A 15374-nucleotide genomic window follows, 5' to 3' on the forward strand; every position below is an offset into this window, starting at 1 on the left:
TTTTTCTTTTCATATAAACTACTTGAGGTCAGGGACATTTTATTGCTCTCTTCAATAACTGCTGAACACATTCTCTGCCATAACTTTACATAGGGTGATGTGATAGGTTATTGGGGGACAGGATACCTAATTGTATGAAGCATGAGGCATTAAGCAAGATATCAAGGATAAGCAGTAGCACTTGTTACAGGTGTTTTTCCTAAATGTGCAATGACCACAGAGAAGCAAGAAATTTCTGTGTCTGATTCTCTAAGTCATTAACCCAGTTCAGTGGTTCTGTGCATTCAAGCCTATGCGTTATTTTTGACAACTTAGCTCACAACATGAGGAATAGATTTAAATGTGTTATATACAAGTGAACATCAATAAATTTAGAAAATTTGATTGGTGGTCTTTGGGAATTGTGAAGGCTTACTAGGTGGCTTATTTTTTGCACTTGTGGACAGCAGCCTAATAGTGACACTTGATTCTGTCTTTGTTTTCTGCTATAGTAACATACGGAGAATGTACAGTCTGACGGTGTTATTCTGAGGTGATCATTCCCTTAGGACTGCTATGAAGATCATGCTTATTCAAGCACCTGTACATACATGATTTAGAAACTTTTTCTTCAGGTGTCAACAGCTCCATTTGGAAGGATGAAACCAAGTCAGCTAAGTTACTCTCAGATAGCTGTGAAATTCATGCCCAAGACAGTCTCTGTCCTTCCAATTTAGAGACAAATTACCCTTTAACATAAGTCGTAAATGGATAGCTCCTGAGACAAGAAAGCCTTTAACAATATCACAAAGACACTAGAACACAGCTTATAATGGCTATGATTTATTTTGTGCAGCTTTTTTCAAGGAAAGTTGTCACAACAGAAGAATGGTGAGATCGGATGGAATGTGAAAAAAGGACTGTAGGGTTAGAATGCGCCAGTTTGTCTCTTCTGGTGTGTATGCAAAGAATGTCCTGAGACTAATGACTAGAATCTCTCTTTGGCCAGGAATCTTTCCACAGTGGAGAAAAGCAACTCTTTAGGCAGGTACAATTTTTTTTGAGATGTCACCCAGAATATCTAGGGTCTTTTTGCTCTAACTCTAAAACCAGCAAATAAGAGAGGATCTTTAATGCTGCCCCTGTGGGGGCTTATCTACCCAGAAGGAATGCTTGATGTTGTATATTCTACCCTATCTGCCTCCCAACAAAGATCAATACACTCATGTTTTGGTTTGGGAATCTTTTTAACCATTAATGTAATGCAGAAATCAGTATCTCAGAGTCTCATCACTCTAAGTGAATCCTGAAAACTAACTTCATCACTACATAAATACATTCTGATGAGTGTCATTATTATAATGGTACATAGCTAGAGGAATAATCCTTCACTTCACACTGGCTCCATGTTGGGGTCCACTCTGGGCAGCTGGTTGCCTTAGTTTCCTCTACTGAAACAAGGGGCAATGATGGGGAAAACAAACTGTGTCCCTTCTTTCCTTCCAGGCACCTAGTATTCTCTTGCTAGTTCTGCCTCTGCTATTAGCTTGCACCATTGGTGCCAGCATCCACTTGGCTCTCTCCTTCAGAGCTTTCTTCACAAATCCAGACCCATCCTGGCAACTCATTAACGTAGATAAAAACTTTCTTCTACTTTCTGTTCTCTATAGGTTTAACTATCTGCTATTGGTCTGATAGAGCATATAAACAAAGCCACGAAAGAGTGGCCATGAGTAATTTGGAGATTTGGGAGGGATATCTTCTTCCTAAATGATGAAGGGGGGTCCTGTTCTTTTGAATCAGATCACTTGAGTCAACCCCAGAAATCATGGGTCAGAGATAGCCCAGAGATATGGTTCTCACTTTTAGTACACAGTATTACTCTTGGAAAAAAACAAAAAACAAAAAACAAAAAAACCAAAAAATTCTTAGCCACAAAGGACTCTAATGAAGGGAAGTGTATGCTGGACTACTGTCTGGGCACATAAAATTCAGAAAAATTCTTTTCTTTGACTCTTTAACTTACTGTTCTTGAAACATTTGGATAAGATGTCTGGTTAGGAAAATTGCAGCAAAGAATAATGAAAGATCATAATTATTTTTGTGCCCGGAATGTTCTATGTTCTGCAGCTTGTTAAAAGCAGTAAGTTAGGGAAAGATGCTTCTGTTCCCAAGGGAGGGAGGCTAAAATCAATAGAAGCAGCAACCTTTGCCAGCAAGCCTGGGAAAGGCCACTTCTAATCATCTTGTATTTGTGGATCGATCTTACTCACATGAGACACATTTAAAACATCTGTTAGGCATCAGATTTACAAACAAACATGTAGCAAAAGAGAAATCACAAACCTGCTTGTTGTTTCCCCTTGTTCTTTCCTTCAGGTGTATGCAGACAGAAGAAAAATGATGATAGACCAGTGAATACATTTACAGCACTTGATAACGGCCAAATTGAAGATTGAGGAATCAAGTACCTTAAGTATCCCTTCTCATGCATGATCCGCAAAAGCAATATTATTGATAATAAATGTATTCAACATCCTAATATATGTTCTTTGTATACAGATCTGAGATAGCACAACACTTATTTGGCAAAGCCCACATTGCCTGTATATTTCCAAAAACCACAGATATGTGATCAGGTAAACTTATCCATGGCTAATAAAAGTGATTCTGAGCTAACTAGAATGAGCTAAAGCTCTTGGAATGTTACTCATTACAATGCAGCTGTAATCTCTGTGGTTCACGCAGACTTTGGGGTTCTAAATTTGGATTCATTAATTTGTGACTGTGGCCTTAAACTTTAGTCATTTGTTGAGGCAGATTATTTTGGTATTGTGTAAAGTATGAATTCCCTTGGAGTAAGTAAGGTACATAGAAAATCAATGAGAATTCTTCCAGCCTACTATTGGGTGGCATTTTTAATCATGCATTTCAGCAAATTTAGGTCTAGATGATGTGGTGTAGAACCCTTACACACTGCAAATGTGTCTTTGGGCAGATACCTGATTTTCTTGTGGGTCTTGGTTTTCTTGTGAGGAAATCAGATAATCTTTAAATTCTGACTTCTCAAGGTACCACCTGCCATCCTCAGAGACTGATTATTCCCTGCAGCTTTATAAAACATCTGACTCATTCCCTAAAATAGCCCATTTATCTATGTTTCACCCTTTGCATAGCCTTGATTCTCTTTAAGAAGAAAAAAAATTCTCTGTATAAATCTGTCATTAAAATAAAACATTGAAATAGTGACTACTAAGACCTTTAAGGTATATGAGAGTACTTCAGAAAGTTTGTGGAAATTTCTTTTTAAATTCCATTTTCCATGAACTTTTGAAGTCCCCGCACAGTAAGAGATAAACTAGACCTGAAAAGAAAGCGAGTATCCATGGGGTTGTATGCCAGGCAGGTTTGACTGGGTAAGGCATACCCCTTCCTCTAAGACTGTTTTCCATGTTTAGTTGTTTCTTAGACGTGTTTTCTTCCTACTCCCTGGAATGAGCTTGTGGAGTCAAACCATTCCATTGCATCTTCAAAACTGCAGGGACCCAGCATGGAACTGATGTTTTTAATGATAATAATACCACTGATGATGATGTGGTTGGTAATAAGATTTAAAACTGAAGCCCCTGATTCTCCCTAAATTCCTTCTCTATTTTACTTTTCTCCTTGGCACTTACTGACACCTAATATATTCTACATTTTATTTATTTATTTTTATTGTTAGCATACTTTGAATATATACTTCCTGAAGCCTGAGGTTCTAACTTTTTCCCTCTTCTGCTATTACATTCCTGGTGCCCTGCTCACAACATGTGTTTACTGAGTAATTGCTGAGTGAATGTATAGATGAATGAATGATTTTTCCCCTCAGAAGTTCTTAGACTCTAAATACTAAAGGAAAATATGAGGGTACTTCAAGAAGTCCAGGAAAAATGGAATTAAAAAAGTTTATTGTGGAAACAAAAGTTCATTTTGGTGCAAAATATTTGAAATCCATGTAGTTTTTTTTTTTTTTGTAACTTACATTTCCATGAATGTTTTGAAGATTCCCCATACCCTATGTAAGTAAAAATAAGTTTTGGTCTATTTCTCACTGTATTACTCTGTAACTCAGTAAGCTAGCATGTATAATTATACATGTAAAAATATCCCTCTAAATCATGGTAAATTATTCTCACAAACTTACAAACTTGATTAAAAAAGGTTTGCTTTCACAAGCAAAGGTTCCAAACCCAGCTTCAGGGAGTCTATGAATACATTAAAATTGCAGGCAAAGTTTTGAGTTTTTGTGTATCAAATATTATTCTTGGGAAAGAGTCCATAATTTCTACCACATTCTCACTGATTTATGAGGAACAGCAACAGTAATTAGGAACTACTGCAATTTGAAAGAATGAAGTATCCCTGGAGAGAGAGATGTTGGGACATCCAGATTCCTATGAACTTCACCAGCGACTGCTGTGTCATTTTGAACAAATAACTGTTCTTCAGTCAATGGGGCTGAGACTCACAGGTTAATGAGGCTGGCAGAGAAAGGAGTGTGAGTGGGATGGTTGATAGGCACAGTGGAACAGGATGAAGACAGGTGTTTGCATAAATCCTCCTCCACCTTCACCCCCACTTAGAATAGGGAAAATGCCATAGAAAAAGCAAGGTATTATGTAAGTGCAATAATAGCTGATGCACTTGGAGAATCTGACTCACTATTAAATAGTTTTTCTAGGCTTCAGAATGACCTTTAATCCTAACACTGCAAAAAGAGGGAAGCCAAGTAACCACACCTGACAATAGACCACTCCTTTCTGTTGCCGAAGAAGCCTCTATGATTTTTGTACTAACCTTACTCTTCTATAATTGTCTATGAAACCTCACAAAGATAGGACATATAATTTCTATATAATTCCCATTTTTGATTCATACCCCCAGGGAATAGATGGCATGAGAGTTACCTTCCTTTTCTGTTTTTTTTTTTTAATAGCAAAACTTTGAGAGTTTCTAATATTTTATAATAGAAATTCAACTAAATTTCTATTTTTCAATGAAAAGAGGATTCTCATCCACACATTCACTCAAGAGCATTCATGCCTCAATCCTTGTGAAAGGTTCCATCTTTTCTAAAATCCTGTGGTCTATGAATATCTCTGTCCCAGGTGCTGACAGAGTTCTAGCTACCAACCTGTAGGAGATATATTCTGTAGCAATCACCTTGCTCAGCTCTTGCCCTTTCCTTTGTGAATGGAAAAACTAAGGCCCAAGGTAAGACAGGGAATTAACTTAACAAATCCCATTAGTTAATGACAGATCTACCTCCCATCCAGTGTACATTCTGCTGCTTCACGAACCTCTACTAAAACGGCAATGCCAGGGAACAAGTCATGATTTCCCCATCTGATATCCCTCCCACAGCAGTAAGAACTAGGTGGTTTTTCCTGGCACCTTGAATTCCAAGCAGCCAGTAGGCTTAAGTGGTTTTTTTTGGGGGGGTAGGATCAGGGAGGCTATGAAGGGAAAGAGCTGGTGCTATAAAACACTAAATCAGATAAGCAATTTAAAAAGTTTTGAACAACCTGGACAACTGACTATTCTTATCAAGCAGGGTGATTCACAGAAAGTCTTTCTCATGACTTGCTTTGGTATTTCAATGAGCACTTCTTTAATTAGAAGGTCATTAGGGCTTAACATGTGCTCTGCTAGTTGAATTGGGAGTCCAGAATTTCAGGACTAAAGGCTTTAAAAATATTTAAAGATTACTATGGTAATCATTAGGACTGCTTGTAATTTCCTCTGGTTCTCCTGTCCTTCCAGGCACATGGTATAATTGCACCTCCTCATTCTCTTTGAATTTAGCCATAACTGGTTGGGTGGTTTGTTTTACCCAATGAAATGTTTATGAGAATAGCATTACTTTAAAACTGTGAATGTGAGTTTTAAATTTTGATATCATTGAGCTCATTGCCTCATTTAAACTGTAATCTTCTTAGGACCCTGATTCTTCTCTTCATTTGCTACTGATATTAGATCTGAAAGTGAAGGCTTACAGACTCTTGAAAGGGCTTCATATGAGAAACAACTTTGATAGATTTAAATTTGCAAAGACATATGGAGGTATGTAAAAAAGCTAGTGGAAAATGGAATTAAAAGATAGGTTTATTTTGATATAAAAATTTGGAAATTTGGAATCCATTTTTTTTTTCCTAAAAGCATTCGCCATTAAGTTTTTCAAAACCCCTCATATTGCTCTCAAAACTCTCCCCTTTTGGGGTCAGGTGATTTGTTTTCCAAGAGCCATGATGCTTGCACTTAGAATTCAAGAGGGCATCATGAGATGAGATATTAGAAAATAAGCATGGGATAGTAGAAAGAAATTCTCTATAAAAGTTTACATTCCTTTAATCTTTAATTCTGGTCTGTGGATGGTGAGGAATGATATTAAATCCATTTAGCTTCATGTTTGGGTTGTTATTAAACAGGTTTGACTCTCTCCAAGAGCAAAAAGGAATAGGAAAAGCCAAACATCAACATGTGTGTGCGTATATGTGTGTATGTATGCTTGTTTAATAAACTTGAAAAGACTGAACTACAGCACCAGCTGTCACACTGATACCTACTTGGTAGGGCTGCAGGTGTGCAAAGCCTTCAAGTGTGGCTTCCAGGTTGCAATGGAAACAGATTTCTCGTCAGCTGCATAGCTACGCCAAACACACTGCACGTGGCATGCATGGGCACATGAAAAAGAAAAGAGCAGGAGATAGAATGAAATGAAGGAGGAGATTATTAAGTTACCACACATTAAGAATCTTTTCTTTGTCATACTTAGCCCTGATAAATGTCCAAAGGAGGGAGACTACTTTGGTATTTTCAGCTGGCTGTTAAACATATTCTGCCACAATCAAAATCAAACAGACTTGCCTTTCCAAGTATCAAGAAATATACTGTAATGCAATTTTTGAATTGGTTAGGGAAAGATACTGTATTATTTGGAACAAGATACTATATTAACTGTTATAACCTACATGAGCATAAACAGAAATTTTAGTTATTGATCTTTACTAAAAAGTTGATAAGATAGAGGCAAAGGACTACTGAAAACTCACCATGCAACTAGTAAACTAACTAGTAAGCTAAAGACCTCCAGGCTATGTTAATGATTAATTAGTGAATCCCTGAAGTTGAACTATGCAATAACTGTAATGCTGAAAATGAAGAAAGAGATAACAAGAAACAGAGCTAAATAATAAAGGGGAAAATGTGTTCTTTAGGAATATAACTGGAAAGCACCTAAAGAATTAATGCCATGATCTAAGAATCTGTTTATAGTTCTCTGATGTAAAACATAAGCTCTGTCTACTTCATATAATTATACCTGACATACATAATACAAAGGGTTTTCATGTGATCCTCACTAAGTGTGGATTAAGACCCATATTTTGTAGATGAGAAAATAAATACCCAGATAAATAAAGAGGTTTATACAGAGTTGGCAGAGTTGAGATAATATCTCAAATTGCTTGGCTCTTGGTCATGGAATCTATCCACTGGGCTTTTCGCTGATGCTTGATGACTGTCTGAAAAGCTTCCATCTGAACTATTCATTTGAGAAAAAGCCTGAACTCACTTTCACTATAGCTCACTATAGCTTTTGATAATTTTTTTCCTTTGTAATGAATCTGCAAACATTTCTAATAACCAACTGTTTAATCCAATATCCTCAGAGAAATTATCTTATTATAATTAATCACTCACAGCAGCCTAGTTTATGTGGTAAGTACATTTAAATGGATCATATCTCTGCTTTATAAGCATAAGTAATGATTTCAAAGCTTACAACGAAGAAAAAAGTGATCTAATTATATTTTCCTTCCTGAGAATACACTGAATACATGTATGCTGAATAAAAGGGTTAAAAACTGATAAACTACTTTGGAAAACTGCCTGGCAGTATCTATTAAAGATGATCATATACATATCCTATGATACAACCACGCATTTCTAGGTATATATTCGACAGACATGCTTACATGTGTTTGCCAAAAGATATGAATCATGTTTTTATTTCTTAATAAACTGGAGCCAGAAATGCTCAGACACCTATCAACAGTAAGAATAGATATAAAACTTGTGGTATATTCATGTAATGGAATACAACATGGTAATGGCACATTATAATTATGCTCAACAATATGAATGGAGTTTCTATGAATATATTGAGTGAATGAAATAAGACACAAAACATATCCATAAAGTGGAAAACCATAGAACACTAATTTAAGCTGTTAGAAGGTAGCATGGTGGTTACCCTTGTGGGACAGTGATTAAGAAAGGGTACATCAGAAATCATTCTTGGTTTAGATGAGTGCTGGTTATACAGAAGTGCTCAGTTCTCTTTTGCATGCACATTATATGTTCATGAAGTGACAAAAGCAACAAGAAAAATGTATAGTAGAACCTGAGGGATTTTTTAAAGATATTTTTAAGGAAGGCTTAAATGCCTGGAGGCTTGCTCACATGGTTGATGTTGATTTAATCTATAAATCTGGAACTCTGTTTTAGGCATCTTGACATCTTAAAGATAATAAAGCATATCATCTTGAAATGTCAGTTTTTACAAATACCTATAATTTATAGAGTGATCGATAGAATAATTAATGAAAGCACATGGATTTATCACTGTAACTTCTGCAGTAGAGAGATGCAGAGATTCTACAATGAATGTGAGGACATACATGATTGCTTTAATGAAACAATTTTTCATAGAGAGCATCACACACATGTGAGCTCTGACACTTTGAAAGCAAGACTCATATAGAATGAGAGGCATACAACAAGTCTGTAAGTTATTAGACACCTGTGGAAGAAATCCAAAACAACAAAAAATGGGACTCAGGCATTATCTGTTAATATTACAAAGAACTGGGGACAAAAGAGGCCATTGTGATAAAACCGAGGATTTTCTTTATAATGAAACCTGGCTTCCTGATCTTTTTTTCTTTCTTTCTTTTTTTTATCAGACTGATTAAACAGTTAAACTCTCATTTCCTTCATTACTGTTCCCCTACAGTGGTCTTGTAGGAGGGGTAACTGGCTCTATGGCAGGCTGGACATCAGTTAATAGTAAAAATGGAAGGTGCAATGTCAATACTCTTATAATACTGTAATAACTGTCCTGTCCTAGTTCTCTCTCAGGCTGTCTCTTCCTCAGCTGTTTCCAGTAGATGAATTTCAAGCCTACAAGTGATCTGATAGCTGATGTTCCTGCATATAAAGTCAAAATGATACAGTGGTTGGCAATAGAAACATGAGGTCCCAGAGGAATTTCCTGTTACCAAATGGCATATAGACTCTATCTTATATTTCCTGTAATTACAAGGATATATATTGTAAGGGACAGTTCAGCAAGAAGCAAAATTAAAACCGAGTTTAACATATATCAGGCAATAGGCAGTCAAGCCAATTTGAATGTGTATAATTGTAGTATCAACACAATTCAGTTTCTAGCAAGTATTTGATTTGTGTTGGCTGGATATTGTAACTATGATGTGTTTGACACTTTTTGCAAAGGGTCCAGAAAGTTTCAGCTGACCATTGAACTAATTAACAGGGAACTTATTTTTTCAAAGTACATGGCTTTATTTTCTTTCTTGCTTGCTTTCTTTCTAAGATTTTTATTTATTTATTTGAGAGGTAGAGTTACAGAGAGAGGGAGAGACAGAGAGAAAGGTCTTCCATCTGCTGGTTCACTCCCCAAATGGTTGCAACAGAGGCAGCTGAGCCTATCAGGAGCCAGGAGCTCCTTCTGGGTCTTCCACACTAGTGCAGGGGCCCAAACACTTGGGCGATCTACTGCTGTTTTCCCTGGCCATTAGCAGGGAGCTGGATTGGAAGTGGCACAGCCAAGATACGAACCTGTGACCATACGGGATTCTGACACTGCAGGCGGAGGCTTAGCCCACTATGCCACAGCGCTGGCCCAAAGTACCTGGTTTTAAATGTTAGACTCCTGAAAGACTTAGGATCTAAATCAGAAAGCCCATTCCCTATCACTATTCACACTAATGTTTGTTCCTTAGTGACAACTGCTACGATTCTTATAGTTGTTGGTCCTGTTTTTAATAATTCTTGTATTTAAGGATTACACTTAATACTTGTATGAAGAAACTTCAAACAGTTCATGGAAAATGGAATTAAAGGTTAAATTTATTTTGGTGCAAAAAGTTCATAAAGTCCACATGATACACATTTTCCTTAGATTTTGCAAAAGATCCCTGGTATTTCTTAATTTTTTAATTGTACGCTTTACCAACTTACTTTCTACTGTGAAAGAAAATGACAAGGCACACTTACATGCCCTTTTGTCCTCCTTTATCACAATTTTAGATACATTACTATTGTTAGCATTATTATAAATATGTGATTAGTGTTTCCAGTTCAGCAATGTGATATATTACAAATACTTTTTCTTTCCTGAAAATTTTTTCATTTTTCTTGAAGCCATTATTGATTCATTTTAATTTCTTGATTTGCATTTATGTATCTATTACGAATGTATCCTTCTCAAATATATGATGAAACTTGTCAATTCCATTCTTTCATTTTCTTCGAAGATCTTTCTCCCAGAGCTCAAAACCTCCTACTTCTGTTCTCAAGGCCTGTGGTAGCTGTTGCCCTTTCCTGTGGGAACTCTTGTTTTCTGGATCTGATATTTTTCAATTTATTGGTTTATCACCTTGTTTTGGAAGAGCAATAATATCCAGGTAAGTTCTTTTTTTTTTTCTTTTCTTTTTTTTTTTTGACAGGCAGAGTGAGACAGTAAGAGAAAGAGAGAGACAGAGAGAAAGGTCTTCCTTTTACCGTTGGTTCACCCACCAAGTGGCCGCTATGGCCAGCGCACTGCGGCCGGCCCACCACACTGATCCGAAGCCAGGAGCCAGGTGTTTCCTCCTGGTCTCCCATGTGGGTGCAGGGCCCCAGGACCTGGGCCATCCTCCATTGCACTCCCGGGCCACAGCAGAGAGCTGGACTGGAAAAGGAGCAACCGAGACAGAATCCGGCGCCCCGACCGGGACTAGAACCTGGGGTGCTGGCGCCACAGACAGAGGATTAGCCTAGTGAGCCATGGCACTGGCCCAGGGAAATTCTTGTAAGGGCACTTGGTAAGTAAATTTTTGAGATCTTGCACATCTAAAAGCATGAATGGCTTGGTTGGGAGTAGAATTCTGGTCTGGAAACAATTTTCCTCCATAATTTTGAATGTTTTGTATCACTGTCTTCTAATTTGAAAGTTACAAATGAGAAATACAATATCAATCTGATTATTAAAAATTTTTTATTGGCTGGTGCCGTGGCTCAATAGGCTAATCCTCTGCCTGCAGCACCGGCACCCCGGGTTCTAGTCCCGGTCGGGGTGCCGGATTCTGTCCCAGTTGCCCCTCTTCCAGGCCAGCTCTCTGCTGTGGCCCGGGAGTGTAGTGGAGCATGGACTAAGTCCTTGGGCCCTGCACTCGCATGGGAGATCAGGAGAAGCACCTGGCTCCTGGCTTCCAATCAACGCATTGTGCCGGCCGCAGCGGCCATTGTGGGGTGAACCAACGGAAAAAAGGAAGACCTTTCTCTCTGTCTCTCTCTCTCGCTGTCCACTCTGCCTGTGAAAAAAAAATTTTTTTTTTATAAAATTTATCAGCCATATAAAGTCGTACATAATTGTGGGGTACTATGTGATATTTTATTACATGTATATTGTTCAATGTCCAATTCACCTTTAAATATATTTATCATTTAACGTATTTAACATTTCCTTAAATTGAAAACATGGGAATATCATATTGTCTACTTCTTTTTGTACAGAAATAACTAACTTAACATTATCTATTTTTACCCTCCTTTGCCCTAGAATCCCAGAACTTCCCACTTGTCTCTAGCTGTAACACATCGTCTGTCAATCAACCTTTCCCCCACCTTCCCTCCTCACTCCATCCTAGCCTCTGGCAACCAGCATTATATTTTTAACTTTTATGAGATCACCTATTGTTTTAAATTCCACATATGAGTGAGACCATGGGACATCTGTCTTTCTTTGCTTCACTTATATCACTTAAAACAATGACCTCCAGTTCCATCCATATTGTTGCCATTGATGAAATTTCATCTATTTTCATGGCTGAGTAATATTCCACTATGTATATGTACTACATTTTCTTTGGATTCCTCACTTGATGGATATTTAGTGTGTTTCCATTTCCTGGCTATTGTGAATATTGATGCAATAAACATAGGACTGCAGATGTCTCTTTAACAGATGGATTTCCTTTCCCTTGGATATATATGCAGTAAGTGGGATTGCTGGATTCATGTGGTAGTTCTGTTTTTAGGATTTCTTTTTAGGAACCTCCATTCTGCTTTTCACAATGTCTGTACTAATTTACATTCTCATCGATGATGTGCAACTGTTCCCTTTTCTCCATATAATTGGGAACACTTGTGTTTTTTTTTTTGTCTTTTTGATAATAACCAATCTTTATGGCTTACACTTCCCTAATGATTAGTTATGTTGACCATTTTTTCATGTGCCTGTTGGTCGCTTTTATGGTCTTATTTGAGAATATTTGTTTAGATCTCTTGCTCATTTAAATTATTTTTTTTTTTGCTATTGAGTTGTTTGCATTCTTTATATATTCTGGACATTAATCCCTTGTCTGATATAGGGACTGAAGATATTTTCTTCTCTAATGTAGGTTGTCTCTTCAATCCCATTTATATTAGTTCTTTTGGGGTCTGATCTGGAAAATCTTTGCCTATTACAATTTCTTTAAGTATTTTCCTGATGTTTTCTTCTAATAGTTTCAAAGTTTCAGGGGTAACATTTAGTTCTTCAATCCATTTTGAGTTGACTTTTGCAAATGGTGAGAGATAAGGGCCTAATTTCATTCTTCTGCATGTGGATATCCAATTTTCCCAGAACCACTTACTAAAAAGACTATATATATATATCTAATAAATGTATTTAGCACCTTTGTCAATGATCTGTTGGCTGCAGATGTATGGGTTTATATCTAGGGTTTCTATTTTGCTACAGTGGTCTATGGTATGTTTCTTTGCTAATACCGTGCTGTTTTAATTGCTGTAGGTTTTTAACATTTTAAAGTCAAGTAGTATAATGCCTCTACCTGTGTTCATTTTGCTCAAGATTGTTTTGGCTATTTGGTGTCTTTTCTGGTTCTATACAAATGTTACTAGTATTTTTGGTAGTTTTGTGAACAATGTATTTGGATTTTGATAGGTATTGCATTGAATCTGTAAATTTTTTGAGTAGGATGTGCATTTTAATGATACTGGTTCTCCCCATCCATGAACATGGAATGTCTTTCCATTTCTTTGTGTCCTCTTCCACTTCTTTTTTTTTTTTTGCCAAATTTATGATAGTATTTATTTTTTAAAACTTACTTCAGAATAGTTTTATATTTATAAAATAAAAATCATGAAGTAGTAATACAAAGAGTTTCTATATACCTCCTACTCTTTTTTTACTATTATTAACATCTCATTTTAGCATATTTGCCACAATTAATGAAACACACCCAGACTTGCCTAATTTTTAAATCCAAACTCCTTTTCCTCCCATCTCTCCTAGCCTTCAGTAATCTACTTTATGCATTCAGATGGATTTAAAAAAATTTTAGCTCCCACATATAAGGGAGAACATGTGGTATTTGTTGTTCTGTGCCCGGCTTATTTAGCTCAACATGATGTCTTGCAGTTCAATCCATTTTGCTGCAAATAACATGATTTCATTTTTAATAGCCGAATGGCATTATACGAGATACACACACACACACACACACACACCATATTTTCATTATCTGTTCATCTTACGATGGGCATCTTGGTTGGTTCTATATTTTGGCTTCTGCAAACAGTACTGCTATAAACATGGTGGAGCAGATCTCTGTATTATATAATGTGTTTATGCCTTTTAGGTTAATACCAAGGAGTGGAACTGCTGCATCATATGCTAGCTCTAGTTCTAGTTTTTATTCATTTTGTATTCTTAAAAAAGGATTTATTTATTTATTTTGAAAGTCAGTTACAGAGAGAGAAGGGGGAGGGGAGAGAAATGGGAGATATTCCATTTGCTGGTTCACTCCCCAGATGGCCATAACTGCCAGTGCTGGTCCAGGCTGAAGCCAGGAGCCATGAGTTCTATCTGGATTTCCCACATGGGTGGCAGGGGTCCAAACGCTTGGGACATTTTCTGCTGCTTTTCACAGGCCACTAGCAAGGAATTGGATTGGAAGTGAAGCAGGCAGGACACAAACACAATAAGGGATGTTGGCATCACAGGTGGTGGCTTTACTTGCTATGCTACAACACCAGCCCCCTATTTCTAGTTTTTAAAGAAATCTCCATACTGTTTTTCATAGTGGCTGCATTAATTTGCATTTTCACCAAGAGTTATTTATAATAGTTCCCTTTTTGAATAGAAGAGGGAGGAGGAAGAAGGGTGGGAGTACAAGCAGGAGGGAGGGTAGGATGGGAAGAATCACTATGTTCCTAAGTTTATATATATGAAATGCATGAACTTTATATACCTTAAATAAAAGGTTGCTAGTTTTTAAAAAAAGAGGTTCTTTTTCTCCACATCCTCTCCAGCATTTGTTGCTATCTGTTTTTTGGACAGTAGGCATTTTGACAGGGGTGAGGTGATATCACACTATGGTTTTGGTTTGCATTTCTTGATGGCTACTGATATTGGGAAGTTTTCATATATTTGTTGGTCATTTATATTTCTTCTTTTGAGAACTCTGTATTCATGTCCTTTGCCCATTTCTTAACTGGACTGGTTGTTTTTTGTTGTAGGGCTTTTTGAGCTGCTGATATATTCTGGTCATCAATACTTTGTTAGATAAGTAGCTTGAGAATATTTTCTCCCTTTTTTTTCAGATGTCTTTTCACTGTATTGACTGTTCTGCTGTGCAGAAGCTTCTGAGTGTGATATAATCCCATTTGTCTAGTTTTGCCTTTGTTGCCTACACTTTGAGGGTCTTATCCAAGAAATCATCACCAATGTTTTTAAGTGTTTCCCCATGTTTTCTTGTAGCAATTTCATAGTTTCATGCCTTACATTTATGTCTTTGATCTATGTGCATTGATTTTTTAATTTTTTTTTTATTTTTGACAGGCAGAGTGGACAGTGAGAGAGAGAGAGAGAGAAAGGTCTTCCTTTTGCCATTGGTTCACCCTCCAATGGCTGCCGCGGCCGGCGTGCTGCGGCCGGCGCATCGCGCTGATCTGAAGCCAGGAGCCAGGTGCTTCCTCCTGGTCTCCCATGTGGGTTCAGGGCCCAAGGACTTCGGCTATCCTCCACTGCACTCCCTGGCCACAGCAGAGAGCTGGCCTGGAAG

At 37.3% G+C, this 15374-nt stretch overlaps 1 protein-coding gene across 5 annotated transcripts in view; it reads right to left on the minus strand.

The window, feature by feature from the left end:
* KCNQ5 (potassium voltage-gated channel subfamily Q member 5) overlaps positions 1-15374 on the minus strand; it is a 639793-nt gene that overhangs the window by 66449 nt on the left and 557970 nt on the right. For 3 of the 5 annotated variants that reach the window (XM_051854551.3, XM_051854550.3, XM_089333022.1), the window contains exons 8-9: positions 6588-6682; positions 2326-2352 (exon numbers count right to left, since the gene is read on the minus strand). The exons of 1 other annotated variant lie outside the window; for it this stretch is intronic. In XM_051854551.3, the coding sequence (XP_051710511.2) occupies positions 2326-2352; positions 6588-6682 (122 nt within the window). The remainder of the gene's footprint in view (positions 1-2325; positions 2353-6587; positions 6683-15374) is intronic. One more of the 5 variants, XM_051854552.3, reaches the window with a different exon arrangement.

The sequence above is a fragment of the Oryctolagus cuniculus genome, chromosome 5 (assembly GCF_051225735.1).
Source record: "Oryctolagus cuniculus isolate XC-2025 breed Fujian yellow rabbit chromosome 5, ASM5122573v1, whole genome shotgun sequence".
Lineage (NCBI taxonomy): Eukaryota > Metazoa > Chordata > Mammalia > Lagomorpha > Leporidae > Oryctolagus > Oryctolagus cuniculus.